At 37.1% G+C, this 17,642-nt stretch overlaps 1 protein-coding gene across 2 annotated transcripts in view; it reads right to left on the bottom strand.

Annotated features, from left to right (window-relative positions):
• The window catches only part of frmd5a (FERM domain containing 5a), a gene marked incomplete at its 5' end in the record, with an annotated part of 55,463 nt that overhangs the window by 13,073 nt on the left and 24,748 nt on the right, over nt 1-17,642 (bottom strand). The window contains 9 exons of one of the 2 annotated variants that reach the window (XM_079253323.1): nt 138-229; nt 352-415; nt 1,055-1,143; nt 1,301-1,388; nt 2,229-2,352; nt 2,923-3,020; nt 4,972-5,050; nt 5,485-5,527; nt 7,093-7,197. In XM_079253323.1, the coding sequence (XP_079109449.1) occupies nt 138-229; nt 352-415; nt 1,055-1,143; nt 1,301-1,388; nt 2,229-2,352; nt 2,923-3,020; nt 4,972-5,050; nt 5,485-5,527; nt 7,093-7,197 (782 nt within the window). The remainder of the gene's footprint in view (nt 1-137; nt 230-351; nt 416-1,054; nt 1,144-1,300; nt 1,389-2,228; nt 2,353-2,922; nt 3,021-4,971; nt 5,051-5,484; nt 5,528-7,092; nt 7,198-17,642) is intronic. The other variant, XM_079253324.1, reaches the window with a different exon arrangement.

The following is a 17,642-nucleotide window of genomic DNA, read 5'->3' as shown; positions in this document are numbered from 1 at the left end:
TGAAGGGAAGGGCTTTTAAGGGCACCGAGGCACCATGACGTAAGCCTGCACGACACTGCTCTGTGACGGGGAGGCACTAATACAGCATGATGTCACAGCGAGAGGAGAATTTGGTGAATGAAGATTTGGACACTCACTTGTAAAACGCTTGATTCTCCACGCCACACTTCCAGAGATGTTTGCATGCCTCCGGAGTGGGTGCAAAGTATGTCAAGATGATCTTTTTGTCCTGCACGTTGAAAATGAGAGGGCGTGCAGGACAATATAATAAACTGAGACAGAAAGCTACACTCTACAAACAGGGTCACCAGAGCAAGTGTTTACCCTACATCCACCAATTCAGTCTCTCACCTCCTTCTGATTTGCATATACGTGAAAAGTCTTGCCTTCGAACTTGAGTTTGGTCACCTCATCCCTGTGCAGGAGAAAACGCAGCAACGGTCACAGCAAAGCAGAAACAGAAAGCCACAGCCTCTTTAAATATTCATGAAAACCACTTTGAGATCACATAAACAGTCACGGTGCTCCGTGTTTAGCTGACAAAACATATTAGTGATAATATTCCCTGCAGATAGGGAATGCACAATGAGAGGAACCTTTGTACAGCTGATGGAAACAAACAAATCCATTATAAATACAGAACATATTGCATAACATGTCTGGTGTTTTACTGGTAACTGGAACCTACCGAGTTAAAAGCAAACGTGTTGAAAAGAATTGCATCATGTCATTCTTAATTACCGTGAGTCAATATAGCATTTCAATGATTTCAAATTAGTAAACATGCAATATAGGTAATTATATTGCTTGCATTAGTCACAACACCATTGTAATTAGCCATCTGTGCACATACCAGTCCCCAGATCTTGATACAGGTGGAGCCAGACTGACTTGGATGACTGTGACTTTACAGCCAGCTACACTGCATATGCTGTTTCATGTAGACTGCTATGCATTTAATACATGTATGTCTAATAAGATCAAATTTGGGTTTTGTTGCATTTTTATAACGGAGTACTGGCCCACACAAGACAAAGGTCACCTCTTGGCTTACCATTTGAGGAAATGAACTCTTTTGTTTCCTTGAAGCACCACAAAACCAAACGGCGTAAAGGCAAGAAAAGCGGGGTTCCCAGACACATCCTGGAATGTACATTTCAAGATAAACAATTCTATTTGGATACAAATTACTCATAAATCGGACATGTGTTTTAAATTGTACAGCGTTACCTGTGGGAGACATGTTAAAATGTTTACTGTCTAAAAATAGTGCAGGAGTAACTGAGAAACACCTCCCTACCTTGCACGGATGCGGATCAACACCATATGTCTCTAGCATCTGGGCTTTCTGCAGAAAATTTCGCTCTGATGTCTCAGGTGTCTGGCCACTGAGGAGGAGCAAACGCCGCTGTCAGTCCATTATGAGCATTAAAAGACAATCATGTCATATCTTATTAAGACAGATTAGTTCATTTCCAGTAAGAAGATCAATATATCTAGAAAAGCTGGAAGAAAAATATCATACCCTGCCAAAGGCAGCAAATAAAATGTATGTTGACTTTTTTTTTTCATTGTAGTGATTAATATTAGTATTCACTGTCCCTGTTTGGTGGTGAGAAAAGAATAAACCACTAGTGGGCAGCAGAGTGTCATGCTGTTTGCCATTCTGCTCCCACCACATCCAAATTACACCTGGTTGATGAAATGCTGTACCTATTGTGTCTCATTTTCACAGAAATATGTTGTTTTTTCTTGTCTGCTATATGTTCAGACTAACACGAACTACATCGCTTTTAACACAAGAAATCAAATCGGCTCATTTATAGAAGAAATTACCAGATATTTCAGGATAATTGAACACTAATCAATGCTCAGATGCATGAATGAAATGCATCTTTAATCAGTAAAAGTGGTATGATTCACTGTGGGTCTGCATAGACCTGGTCTTTTGAAGCCTGATCTAAGACTAAAACCCACTTTAATAACTGGGCAACCTCAAGTGACTGACAGGTGAATGGAAGGAAGAGAGCCTTTCTTTGTTGCCTGCTGAAATTCTTGACAATAGACTAAAAGTGCCTCATTACTCCAGTCAGTGGTGAAAAATAAGGGGTAGTCAGTTTTTTTTTTTTGTTTTTTGTTTTTTTTTGGCTTGAATGAGTGCAATATCTGCAAGTATGTGAAACAAATAGGGACTGAGAGTACAGGTGCAGCTGTGTCTCTTCTCTTACATCATCTCTGTCTTGTGTATGTCTGCAATCCGGCGTTCAAGCTTCTCCGATTGCTTTGGGAAGAACTGGAATTTAGAGCTGTAACCTTCAGGATGCTTCCCAGGGTCGTAATCACCGATCTCAGCTGCAAGAGAAAACAGAGAGAGTGAAATGTTAAAAAAAAAAAAAAAAATCATAGATCAGGGGGGAAAAAAGGCCAGAATTATCCATGGTCCTTCATGCCACACTGCACTCCCTCAGATGACCCTGACGCTGATTTGTCTCTGCAAGGAGAAGCTGACCGGGCAGCCCATCTTTAATTTATCATCTCTTCCTTCAGAGTACTCGCCCCCCTGAAACACTGTGCTCCCTCTGTTAGGCTGTGCAACCTTAAGTCATATTTGTCTATTTGTTTTCATACTTGTGTGTTGGGTGAGAGGATGGTGAAACAACAATAAAACACAACTTCTTGTTTGTTTATCAGTGTACAAGCCATTAAGTTATTTATACAAAGCAGAATAATCTTTAATGATGTGTGAGTGCTAAAAATCACAAAAAAATGTGTGAAAATCTACTTAAATGTCTTAAGAGTTAAGAGAAAATAAATACAGCTGTAAATTAGCTTGCAGTACTCATCAGCATAGAGAACTAACAAAAGAGAAGTTTAATAGAAGCAGAGTGGGACAAGTCGTTTCCACCAGTCTCTTTCAATTACCTTGAAGGATGTAAGCAGCGAGCATGGCCGCATCAGAGGTTTTACACAGGAGACGACCATGGTACAGGTCTCTTTTGATTTGCAGGAAGACAAGATATCTACAGAGGACAGAAATCATGTCAAGCTCATAGGAAAATATTTGATAAAGGTTTCTTTTCTTGATGAATCGGCCTAGGGAATAAAAGGATAAATAAATACAGAGCAGGAGCAGCAATACAACAATCCTTAAAAAGCTGCATGTTCACCTTCCCTCTGGGTGGTTTAAATATTTCCTTTTGATTTAGCTGAAATGAGGCTTTTATTTTGGACAGAGGAGGATAGGAAGGCCCTGAGGGAAAAACGGCTCCTGATGGTTTTCTTAAAGCCTCCAGCCTAGTTTCACACTCACTTGGCAACTAAGATCCTAAACCATGAATTCTATTGAGAGATTATCAACAAAGATTGTGGGAACTGCAATGACTTCTATCATTATTATTATTACAATCATTATCATTTTAGAGGTGAGGAAACTTAATAATCTGAAATGAGAGAACATCTGTTTTTCAGGGAATGAGCCATTCGGTCAGGTAGGCTCCTTCTGAGTACAACTACTGCAAAAGCTCAACATGTTGCTTTTATGCAGACATTCGTTAAAATACAGCTTTTGCATGTTGTCACAGAGCAGGAGGTTCAAAAGATTTCAAACTGCCAGAAATAAAATATGCAGCCATGTTGGACTGACAGCTGAAATTGTCAAGATCCCGTGATACTGCATATACTGCATATATATATATATATATATATATATATATATATATATATATATATATATATATATATATATATATATATATATATATATATATATATATATATACATATATATAAAATTATAAATTATTAAAATATTAAAAACTTAAAATTATTGTGATTAAAAATATTATTAATTATAATATTATATACATTATATGTAATTATAATGTATTATCATTGCAAATATTACTATGTTGATAGGAAGCTAAGTAATTAGATATCATTGATTTACTAGGATTTACCAGGAAGGGGGGCGGGATACTTCCTTCCTTGTACTTCTTCCCACCCCTGTCCAGGGTGTACTCTGCCTCTCACTCAATGATTGCTGGGATAGGCACCAGCTTCCTAACGACTCTTAATTGGACTAAGTAATTAAGAAAATGGATGGATATTTGTTCTGTAATAATATCTATATGTATATATAATTTATCATCCTCCAACACAGTTAAATAAGGTGAGCAAAAGCTGAAGGGATCCTATATGCGACTGGTTATCATCCCCCACCCTCTGTACTGTGACCTCTCCACTGTCATAATCATGTATCACTCTGTCCTCCTTCCTCCCACTCTCTCTTTCCCTTCACACTTTCAATCAGCGCCCCTTGCCCCCCATCTCCTCCATCCACTCGATTCATTATGTACTCTCTACATGTGGTGCACATAGCATCTCATTACACCTCAGACAGAGAGGACTCATCTGCCTACAGTCAGTAATAAAGGCATGAGTACTCTGAACACACATCAGGCAGCTGGCCGCACTCAGCATCATCAGGAGGAATTATCTGCTTGTGACTTTTCCCAATTCCAGCAACAATGTTGAAGCAGGTTTTACATAATTATGGCAGGACCTCATTTCAAAGGAGACATAATGGGGAGGAGAGAAAGGTGGGTAGAGGGGTGAACGGTCACTTTACACAAATCCTCCCATGATGTTGCATTTAATGTTTAACCCATTATCTTAGGGAGCTACCAAGAAAAGCTTTTACGTTCCTGTTTGCTTCAGAGCGCTTATTTAACGGTGTTCTGGTTAAACATTTTAATTATGAAACGCCCATAAATAATATTTCAGAAAGATGTTTTTTTCCATCGTCCAAAAGTTTTGCAGCGCAACTTGTGACAGTATTAATTCAGAAGGAGCAGAGCTAGATGGCAAAAGATGGCAGTCTCTCTATGGCAAGTTTGTGTTTTTCTTGTTTTAAAGTGAAACCCAAAGAGCCTTTATTTGCTCTTCTGTGGCGAACACTAGCAGACACCATACCGCGTGATTTCTTCCTTGAGAGCAGCAGGATCAGGAGGGTAGAATTTGACTCTGAGACACATGGTGAACGGAGGTTGAGCTACAGGAAACACAGAAAATATTTAGAAAGCAGACAGGAATACTCTCATTTCAAGATTACAAATCAAACAATATACAGAGTTTTCTTAATCAGCTTTCTGTCTGGATTTTAATTTAATTTTTTTTTCAAGTACAAGAGCTAAACTGAATAATAAACATTAAGACTTCATTCTCAAGGTAACTTCTTAATTAAATGCTAAATAAATTGCAGCTGGTATTTATCTTCAATTTTCACTAATTCCTACTAGTAATTGCAGATCAGATTTTATATTGTTGAAAAGCTTAAAGTTTCTCACTTTCTTTCTTATATATCAACTTCACGTGGTGTTGTATAAACAGATATATACTTCATACTATCAGTCAAAATCAGTGTTTTTCTCATGCTGAGGATGATTTAATCACATCATTTTTACAACATGCAAGAAAGACACTTACATTTCATTTGTTTTGCTATCGATTTTGTAAACTCCAACCAGTGCTGCATTAGAAAGAAAAACAAAAGCAGACAAGTCAGTTTCACAAACTTCCTCAGTTGTAAATTCACACATATCATTGATATTTTTCACTCTCAGCTGCCATGACGTTCAGCTGTTACTATCAACAGTTTTCAATGGAAACTGGTGCATACTGTACATGGTGTTATCACAGCACATGTGCAGACTGACACATTAAAGCTACATTAAGCATAAATGCTCTGTGGGACCCCTTTCATGCAATCATTAAAAATCCCATGAACATAACAGAAGGGATGTCTCCAGACACTAAAAGCAGAAAACAGACTGTTTTGGGCATAACTGCGACCTTATGGAGACTGTCACAATTTCTTCATGTCTACAACCAGAATAATATTTTTCCATCTCACAGAAGAAACCGTATTCATACCTACAGTTTTCTCACAGGTTTTGTGTTTGCTGACCCAACCCACCCACAGCAACAACTACCAAAATAGTCCTGAGCGACAGCATAAGAAATGCTGCATCAGCAGGAGTTAGCTCTCATCTGCACATCTACAACATGATCTGTGAACATGTTAATACTTCATGAATCAAGAAGAACAAATACATGCCTCACAGCAGAAGAGCCGGAAGAACATAACTTTTCACTCTGGACCACAATCTCACTCTCCGTCTTTGACTAAATCACATACATTCAGTTTTTAAAGGACAGGCTTTGATTGCTTCACTGATGCAAATGGAATCAGACGTGTGGGAATGAAGTCATTCACAGTTCATGTTTAACAGTTTCTAATCTTCCGGTTGCTCTGAAGATTATCATTTCGACTTGTCTGTTAACTGCTGAAATGCACCTGCTACTAAGCCAGAAGGTGCATATCATCCCTTCTGCGCCTAGCCGACCTTTAGCGACCACCTACATGCAAAGCATCATATTGCTAAAAATGATATCAGGGCTGTTTGCGAGGTGGAAATCATCAATCTCATTTAACCACAAAACTTGTTGAAGGTAGTAAAAGAGGGTTGATTGCATTTTAACATGTACGAAAGGCTGTCCACTTCAATCCAAGTCCAAATTCTGTTGTTTTAAACAAAGAAACAAAGATCACGAACCTGCAGACTGCAGATGCAAAACCCAACTTGTATCATGGGAACTGTGATACATGAAAACGAATACATGAAAAACTTCTTCGCTCTAACTGGTCAGCTCCACAGTTTATGTGAGTCACGTTCCATGAGCATTGGTTCTGCTGGTTCTGTCATTAGACTTTAGTCCTGGTACTGACACATACAAATCCTAGAAAAAGCTTCATTGGACACAAAATTAGCAAACATCCCTCAGTACAGAATTAGTCATAAATTTCATTAAAACCAGACTTGATACTGATGTGAAAACACTTTTATATAAAAAAAAGTCAAGGTTAAAATTCAACACCCTGTACTTCTTCAGGAGTTTTTCCACACTCTGGCTTTCCTTTCTTTAGTGTGGCCTGTTAAAAATTCAATACTTATCAAAAACAGGTTATATATGTTAAAAAAGGGTGTAAATAAAATTAACATGATTGCACAAAGTACATACGTAAATGCTTACCCGTTGCTTGTCTGGATCCACATATCTGATGCCAAAATAGTCTTTCTCTAGTAGGTTCAGGTGGTGGCAGATGAGGTCAAACAGATACTGTCCCTTTGCATCTCTCTGCAACAACAGGAAAGAAAAATAAAAAATTAGCAAACATGAATAGCAAAAATGAACGAATTACCATTCTATCTGAAAATGTGGCTTGCATTTCAAAAAGAAAAACATGGTAAAAGGTCAAGCACAAGAAATAGTTGCCTGTTCACAAAATTTACTCCAGTTTTGCCCCTTTTTTTTCTTCAGTCCACCAAGGATTTTTTCAGATTTATCTAATATTAATACACAATCAGAGCCAGTTGAAGTGTCTGAAATAAACCCTGTCACGCAGCTACAAGAGGAGCTCAGAGAGCGTGGATTAAAACTGTCTAGCTGGAACTGAGCTCTGATACAAAAAAGCAGCTTGTGCAATAATAATGCATCTAGAGATGTTTCCAGTCCCGCAGATCTCTCATACTTTCCCTTTATTTATAACAGTCTAGATTGTACTCAAGCTGCTGAAAGTAAACTTTGTAAAAATTAAATTGCTCCACATAATTTATGGCTTTCCAATTTTAAATCCCTCATAGGTTTAAAAGAGGGGTACTCAATTTGGTCCTACGACGTCTGCAATCCAGCATGTTTTCCATGTATCCCTGCTCCAACACAACTGACTCAAATTAATGACTCACTGCAGAACCTGATAGGCTGTTAGATCCATTTAATTTAATTCAGATGTGTTGAAGCAGGAATAAATGGACTGCTGGATTGCTGACCTCGTAGGACCGAACTAATATGGTTTGGAAGTAAAATACACTTCGGGAGCGTTTACAACTGCTGGGCACATCAGCTAAACGCTGTAAAGATGCTACACAGTGAAAAATTGTGACAATACAGAAAAAGCTTCATGTCAAATGTTGAAATGAATTAAAAACATGTGAGATGACGACACTAGGAACACCCATGCCACTAAAAGTTTTAAAATCTTTAATTAACAGGCAGTCAACATCTCTGAATCTTAACTTCTGTGGCTTTAATAGAATATTGATAGAATCCTGAAGTTAATAGTTTTTATTTTGGCACAAATGGACGGGGGAAGGGTTGGGTCGTGTGTGTGTGTGTGTGAAATGTGCGTGTGTGTTTGTGAAACAGTTTTTATGTTGTTAAGCACTTTGATATGGTTCTGTATTAAAAGTGCTGCATAAAGTTTGATTTGATAAACAGCACATGTGTCTTATTAATGTGATGAACCTGTGAGTCAGGTGATTAATGAGTATATGGAGACTGCAACCATTTTTCCTGTAGGGCTGTGACTGAAGTGTTGTCACTGCTTTATTGCTCCTGCTATCTGCAGGAAATATCAGGCTACATGCCACCTCCCGTGCATGTTTCACTTGGCTGATGAAGCAGTTGAATTGACAACCACCATATGGAGTTACACAACTGATGGGTATTTGACTGAAACGTTTTGGCTTTGTTTTGTTTGTTTGTTTGTTTGTTTTAAAAATCTTTTTTTGTTACTTTGTACTGGTGCATAATGGCCTGTCACAATAAATCATCAATATTCATCAAGTGTATAAACTATGTTATCTCTCTGGTTTATTAGTTGTTTTTTTTAGGTTATTGATGCTTGGCTTAATTTAAAGCAATCATTTAGTTTGTAGTTTCTATAAAATCTCTCAAACGACAACATGCAACAAGTCAACATGTTCAACCAATTAAGTCAAAATAAGCAGAAGGGTTAATTTTGATGTTTAGCAGCTTTCACGCTGCAAAGACACGTTGCCTGGGTAATAAATTCCTTGTTGTTTTAGTCTGAATAACTGATTCTCTTGCAAATGCATAATCTAAATTCAAACAATTTTAAATGTTATACATAAATTAATTTATGTATTGCATAATGTATTGCAGAAATCCATCCTTATGTTATTTAAATATTCAAATCTAATAAACAACGCCCATCCTGGGTCATGTCTATGTGTCAGAATGGGCGGTCTCATCCCTCCTTCATTCAGAGACAGTTCGTCTTGTGATGGCAAATAGTGTTCCTGACAGCATTCTCCTCCACGTCATTACTTAGCCTGCAGATAACAACTTCATTAGGACAAAGGCCTGTCAATGCTGGGCTTGTCATGTAACCATCCTGACTTTATGTGGCCAAATGCTGACTGGAGCTCTGCGACTGGAGGTAGCTGATCTTTCTGCAGCGAGGCCAAGGGGCTTTAAGGCTGCTCGCCACTGTCACTTCAAGATTATTACATCACTGTAACATTTTAACCAAGCTGACATGTCTGCTAACTAAGAAAGCTTCAAATAATGAAAGAAAGATCCTTAAGAGTGCGTATTAAAACATATACAGCTTAATACACATTTTCTGCACTGATTCATGTTCAAATCAGACATTTAGACACATAAGAAATAAAACTACATGCTAAAAAATATAAAGAGTAACATAAAAATGGCAGCAACCCTGACTTCTTTGTTTCTAAAAGAAACCCAATTCCCAGGTTGGGAATAAAATATATAATTTTACCTAGCTGGAGTTCTGCAAAACAAATTCTGTTTCCTTTGCGGCAGTGTCTTACAATCCATTCACCAATTCTGCTGAATGAAAAGTAATTCACATGAGATATATATATATATATACATATATGTATATATATGTATGATATTATATTATATTATATTATATTATATTATATTATATTATATTATATTATATTATATTATATTATATTATATTATATTATATATAAATAAAAACGTGAATTCTTTGGTTTTATCATTGGATTTAAAACAGATGTAAGATAGATAGCAATAAAGCTAAGTGCATTACAAGCAGTTGTTCTGCAGAGGAGTCAGAAAGGACATCTGTTCTTTTGTTACACAGCAAGAGCGAGTTTGTTAGTATTCAGCAGCACTCGCATCAACCTAAACCCCCCATCCTCCTCCTCTCCCTTGCTTTCTTACTCCCTAATACCCCCCACACCTCACAGTTGCATTATTCCCAGCTACTCTCTCTAATTACAAGGTTGAAGTAATTGTGGGAGAGAAAGGATGTCCTGATATTTCTAATTAATTCTAATGAACCACTTCCTTGCCTGAATTGGTTTCTAATAATAACACTACAGTAGCCACAGAAGATTTAAAAGAGATTTGATTGGTTTTGACCTGCAGTAGAAATTGTTTCAACACTTAGTGACCAACAATGACCTGTATTTACATCACCCAGTCCTTCTGCATTTAATTGCTGAACATGGCGACCAGTAGTTACAAACAACAAAAGGTTTGATATATAAAGTAGTAGAAACATAAAAAAAATGTTTTCATCTTTTTGTTGCAAATTTGAAGTTTCGTCTCAGTTAGTGGGATTCCTACTCACAGACTGTGACATGAAGCGCATTAAAGTGTTTTTTATCCTGCACATTTGATTTTCAGATATCTCCTAAACACACCACATAGGCATCATATCAATAACAGCAATGGTAGCTAATAAACATGAAACACTTGAAGTTGGTCATATGAGCTGAGCTTATGCTGCCAAAAGAAAAAGTCTAAATAATCCAAATGTAACTGCAGAATTTTCCACAAGATGAGATCTTGATTTTGATAGTTAAAATACAAAGCAAAATTTACTTATGCTTATGAGGCACAACATTGATACTTGAACAAAACAGGACCATTTAGGACTATTTTTTACTATATCATTATAACTTTTTAGCTATTGTTTTAATAAGTAAACAGTTATCTAATTCATCAAAGGCTTGTTTAATATGAAAGATATTCATTAGCTGAGGCCCTGGTTTATTCAATAGCAGAACAAATGTAATAATAATTTACTAATAATTATGATTATGATGATAAAATTGTGTCGTTTTAACTTTTACAATTACTTTATGGTCAATTTTCCCAAGTTTTGTTTTTCAAAGTCATGTTGCAATTAACTGTTTTTGTTCATTTCAGAAATAGGAGAATGGCTTGTGGCTTTTAATTGACAGTAACCTGACAGGAAGTGTGTGTGTGTGTGTGTGTGGGGGGGGGGGGGGGGGGGGGGGGGGGATATGTAACAAAGGGCCCCAGGCCAGGATTTAGACCTGGGCCAGCAGCGACAAGGGGCTATAGCCTCTGGTCATGGAGCCTCTGCCAACCAGTTAAGCTAAATGCTGGCCCAAAAGTATGTTGTCTAGTTTTTATTATTATTAATCCTTATACATTTGTGTGTTTTATCCATATGATTATTTGGGCCTCTCAAACACATGTAACCATTTTAAAAGCACATTTTTATCAATTACTTTTCTGTTCGCTGTGTGAAATGTAAAGTGTAACTACCTGAAAATTGTAAAAAGAGTTGGTTTTTTTTACTTATAAATAAATTAGTGTCAGGTTGATCTTCATAAGTTGATCTGATGATATTTCTAAAACACACAAAGGATCTACAAACATCTCTCTTGACGTGGCTCTGACTAAGAAAAGCACAGTGGTTTTCTGACGCTCTGAGTGTACAATGGGCACTTTCCATTCAAATTAATCATTAAAGTGGTCTCCATGTCAACGCAGGAGCACAGACCATTAATAAAAGATTGTATCACTTTATAGTGAGAGGGACAGAAACACGATGCCATTGACTGTGTGTGTGTGTGTGTGTGTGTGTGTATGTGTGTGTGTACGAGCAGTGTAAAGCTAAAGGTACATTAAGCCCCGAGGTGATTTTTTTGTTTTCATAAGCCTGTTCCTTTCTTCTGTCCCAGGGGGGCTGACTGATTGCTCAGGTTGATATATTGGTCAGACTGGGTTTCCTGATAAAGCTGTAGAGGTTTAAGTCTTGACCCTGCGGCTTCAGCTGAGGAGAGAAGCCCACAAAGGGCAACCCACAAAAACCTCCAGCCAACGTGAAGCTCTCTATACATTACCTTGAAAATTATGTTGTTTTTTACTGAGTCACAAACACTGATTTATATTTATTTGCTCTATTACAGAGAATAACAATAAAATCTTTTATTTTCCATCATGTGCATAATACATTTAATAAGGGAAGTTTAAAAAAGGTAAAGAAAACCCCTCTGTAGATAATCTTGAACAAAATAACTGATCTCTGAGCTGTGGAAGAAATTTATCAGTAAATAATTGCACTTTTGTTGTTATTATAGCAGCTGAACAGCAGCTCCTAAACAGGGTTATTAGCTTATAATATTCAGCCCTTGGCAGCCTAGGCAGACGTCAATCATCTAATGGATAGTGACAAAATATCTCAAGAGTGATTAATGGGTTTTACTCTGATTATTTAAAGTCATCAAATCCTGCAGCTAAAGGGGCAGGACGACATTGACAACACCACCACACAGTCAAGAGAGATGCCTCGAGGAGCAGTGAAGCATAAAGAGATCTGACCTTTAAGACATATACAAGAGTAAACAGACATATTCTTTTTTCTAATAGCCTCCTAAATGACAGGACGTTTTCAATGGCAGAGAGCGGAAAACAGCGTGGGAAGCAATTTGCATTACAGTCTCCCAAGTAAAAGAAAAAAAACAATGGGACTATTAAAATGTGATAGTGAAAAGAAATATTAACCCCAGAAATGAGTGGAATGATGAGATTAACTAAAACAATAGAGCTCTGGACATAGAGATGCAGAGCACAAATTTGATTTATACTACTAGGCATGAATATTATGTATCCTTACAGTGCATTCAGATTTTATTGTGGATTATTGTAAAATGACAATAAAGTATCATATGGTATGGTATGGTATGGTATGGTATGGTATGGTATGGTATGGTATGGTATCATATCATATATCGTATCGTATTGCATCGTTTTGTATTGTATCGTATCGTATTGTATTATCTTATGTGGTAAAATATGAGTTGACACATGGGAGAGAAGTTATTTTCAGGATGACACAAAATGTAAATAATCAGAAAAATGAAAAATGATTTATACTTGATGTGTTCTGTTGATTTCTGGAATATCTTCATGACAGTGATATTCTACTCAATGCGCAAAATGTCTCTTTGTGAGACACATATAACACTGTAAATGTTGAATGAACAGGAGGGAAAAGGCTGAAAGTAGAGCAAAGTCAGGTAGGAAAAAACTGACAACCAGAAGCTGTTCAGAATGACTGGGTACTTAAGCAGTAGCCTGCTAGCAGTTTTAACTGATGAAGCAGGCAGACACAACATCTTAAATACTAGCTGGGGGGGGGGGGGGGGGGGGGGGGACTTAGAAATATATCAAATCATAAACCTCCCAAATAGTTTCTACTGTACTTTCTTCATAAGCCAAGAATTTATCTGGGAAGTTTTAGAGATTTCCCTCGAAAGCTCAAGGTTTTAAAGATCTTGAACCTTGTGCCGTAATGCAGGAAACTCTGGTCCATAAGAGATCCTTGCTGTAATAGTTTTAGTGTAATGTCACCATGGCAAGAAATTATTGAACAAAAAGATCTAAAGGTGAATTAAAGTACATTACGTAATAAAAATGTGGGTGTCTACCATGTGCACTGCTGCTGGCATGCTAATATTTGGTACAATAAGAAGAAATGATTGGAATGTTCTACCATTTTTTAGTAGAAAAAAGTCTTCCTATCAGTATTCCTGATCACTGAGCGAAAACCACTAAAACACTTTGTAAGTGCATGCTTTGTGGTTTCCAAACAGATCTAGCATGACCAGAAAAGTGACTGAAGAAGCACTTTTAATGCAGAGTTAGTCTTTTGTGACACATGTGCCTAAATGGTTCTTACTGCAGGTGTGAGGAAATGAACATGTTTCACCGTGATGGATTTTATTGCAAATTTGGCTGTAAAAGCTTTTGTTTCTCATCTCCCAGCTCATTGTTATTATTATAACCCTTTCTGACCATTGTGTAGTGCAAGATTTTATGATGATCACCACCAGAGTATGGCTCACATTGTCATGACTCTTCTTTTTTCCCTGCTATTCAATTCTTCATATTATTTTATAAATGATTATTTGTTATTGTTCCCCCAGTGTACAACATTTAATAAAACGTGTGACAAATAGCCCTAAAACAAAATGAGCAGCACAATGGGTGTCATGCTTATTATTAGCATATAAATAATGCTTCATTTTTTGGCATTTTGCATAGTTCTAGTACTGATGTGCAAGTTCACGCTGCACTATTGTTGAGAAAGGGAGTTCAACACAACTTAGTGCAGCTAATTTAAACTATATTAGCCCTTCAGACCTGAAATTTATTCTTACGCACAGTTAACCTCTAAATGAAATGAGAATTATCTTAGAGCATGCAGCCTTATTATCACTACATCTAAGTTAAAACCAGACACGCTCATTTAAGTTGCTGGCAAAGATTTGTTTGTTCACACCTACACTAAAGTCTGTTGATCATCAGGGAAATAGCCAGGAGCCCTGTTCCATTTTGTAGAGACAGAAGTTGTTTAGTGCCCACAAGCCATAATTTATGTTTTAAAACATTAGACTAAAGATTTCACTGTAAAAAAAATTACTTTTCATGGCAACATCACACTGTCTACTACATATAACATCTACAATTTGTTTAATTTTGGAGCTTTTGTCAAATACTAAAGCAGTTGGTTTATTGAGCTCCATCATTATTCTGCTGCCAGAACTAACCTCCAATCTGACACAGAAGCAGGGACTTCCAGGCAGTCTTTACCACTTCTTTCAAGCACACTGTCTGTGATTTTGCATCCACATTCATCAGGGCTAAACGTTCCACTATCATGAACTGAATTTTTGCCATTGTCAGTGACACTGTCTTGATTATGTGAACTTTATTTTCTTAGAGGGCACACACCCCTCTGTTTTCCTCTCTTTTCTTCTGACCTGTGAGCACTTTTATGTATCAGACTCTTAATTTTGCAAAGGTTTACTGTTTCGGTTTTAATCTAGCGTGCCACACTCAACGGTTTCTTGAAGAACTGTCCTTTTGTTGGCACTACATGAATCTAACAACACCATGAAAACAGATAGTAAAAGCATTGTGTCTCCTTTAATAAACCGCTACTGACAGAAATTAAATGAGAAGCAAGACTGCGCAACATAGAGGGCAGGAAAACAAAGGACCTCTGTGAAAGAGGAGAATTCACAAAGACGACGTATCTTTTTACTGTCAAACTTCAATTTCCCTTCTGAGTTCTTGTTCTTTTTCTATTATCAGTAGGGAGAGATATTTCCCAGCCGCCTCTCCTATTTTTGCAAAGTGGGCTGATTAAATCTGAAGTCACAGGAGGAATAATCAGTTCAGAGTGGCCCCTTTGCCTTCAAATGTGTACATTTAGTCAGATTGCTACAACATAGAAAAATGTTAATCTTATGCCCAAATAATTTATGTACAAAGAAAGGAAATATGAAGTAAATAGGAAACGTGAACAATATATTTGTATTACAGTCAGTCTGTACACAGGCAGAAACAAATCTCAGGGCACTAACTGTGGAGATTTTAGCTCTCCTTTGTCCCATTCAGTTTATCTAATCCAAGGCAACCTTGTCTGAAAGAGTAAGATTGTTTAAAATCTTCAAACTACTGCTAATCAGAAAAATGGTAAGTGTTAAACCACCCCTCCGGGGATGTTTGTCAAAGCAGGTCATGTTGTGTTAATGCAGGTGTAAGGGTACTAATAAGGGTGACATCCTGATGAGGAAAATTTCAGGGCAGCTCGTTTCTAATGAGGCAATTACTTCTGTGAAAATCATCTTTGATCACTGCTTTCCAGTCCTCTGTATCTACTGTATATCTACAAGCAACAACATCAGTCTGGGTAAGTGCATTTCAGGAACTCCTTCCCCTCCTATGCCTAAGAGCTTTTAACCACCTATGGCTATTTAGTAATTAGGCCATGCAGCTTTTTTTTTAACTTAGCTAATGTAAAAGAATCTAATGTAAAAGCTTCTGCAGACTGGTTCTCCAACAAAGCATAAAGATGGTTCATTATTTCACAAAGTGTTGTAAGCAAATGACACCATACCAGCTGCAGACCAAGAAAGACAAAGTTTAAAGATAGCATTTACATTTTTTTAATGATTCCCTAGCTGCAATTTTTTCACTAAATAAAAGCGATATTTTTAAGTCTCAACAAACAACAATTGTGACTTGTGGGCGTTTTTATTGAACAGTCTTTTGCGCTCTCGTTACTTTTGCAAGATTTTACGAAACTTGCTGTTTATGCAAAGTAGGCATGTAGCATTATTTTGGGGTTTTATACTTGCTGCAGAGAATTTGCTATGGATTTTTGAAGCTTTTGTCCTTCATTTTCTTTTCTAAAACTCTGAAATTTGCTTTTGTTTGTTCTGAATCACAACATCTTTACCAGAAATTAACTGGTCACATGAGCCCCCACGTCACGTCCAGGGACACGTAAATGTGAAAAAAGTGTTTCCATTACACTTTGCTATGTATTTCTAAATCAAAATGTCTGAAAAACTTAGCGTAAAAACTTTTAAGCGATATTTGAGGTTTTTTTCTAAATGTAGGTGTTTCCATTAGCATTTTTTATTGCAATATTTAGGTTTTGTGTAATTCTAGGTGTAATGGAAACACACCGACTGAATGGCCAGTTTGTTGAAGTGTGCTCCTGCACTGCGGGAGGGGAGGAGGGGAGCCAGGAGAAGAAGCTTACGAAATATAAGAAATGAACAACTCCATTTCTGTACGAAGGTTTGGATTGGTCTGAGTTTTTACAGATGTTCAGTAAACTGAGGGGTCTAACTATATTTCTTATTGTTCATGATTACAAAATGTATAGACTACTATCAGGAAGAGAAATCACTTCACCCAGAGTAAAAAAAAATGTCTCTGAGCAAGATTACCTACCCCAGCTTTAATAGACAAAAAGAAAACGTTGTGAAAATTTGTTACAAAAGTCGGTGGATTCCAGCCAACAGATCTGACTTCTATCTGACAGCAGCGGGTAAAAGTAAAACGTATACTAAACCGGTTTTATTACATTGTCTCTGAGAATGTCTGTCTTTTCTAAAACTGAGAGACTGTCAAACTAAATTACCTGTCAGGGATAAATTAGGTATTTTTAACTGACTTGATTTATTTTAAATTGCAAAGCGCAGCTTTGGGGGGAAAAAAAGTATGCTGGGATGTTGCACTAGAAGAGAAATTTTGAGCTTCAAAATATCTAAAAGCCAAAGTGGATCCTTGAAAAACAGCTCATAAATAACCACCAATGTAACTAACCAAAGACTCATGTTGCATCTCTCTCAGACTGACTGAACTAAAGATGCTCCAGTTCTAAAAAAGAACATCCTTTAGCTGTTTTAAGCACCTCATGTTGAGAAGAGCGCTCCTCCATGGTACCATTTCACCCTTTCCATTGTCTCCAGAGCCTCAGGAAAGATTGCTTTCTTGTGGTGAATCCAGCCATAAAAATATAAAAGAGCTGTTTGGCCCTGGAGACTAACATCCTGTGCACATGGGCGTGAAGACCCATCATTGTCCCAAGGTGATTAAGCTCTAATGGTGACTCAAGAGAGATGCAATCTCTTTTTATATTTCTAAAGACACTTTTTTTT

This window comes from Telmatherina bonti (assembly GCF_933228915.1).
Source record: "Telmatherina bonti genome assembly, chromosome: 2".
In the NCBI taxonomy this organism is placed as follows: Eukaryota; Metazoa; Chordata; class Actinopteri; order Atheriniformes; family Telmatherinidae; genus Telmatherina; species Telmatherina bonti.
The sequence above is the reverse complement of the archived record's forward strand: the minus strand, read 5'-3'. Positions and strand labels throughout refer to the sequence as shown.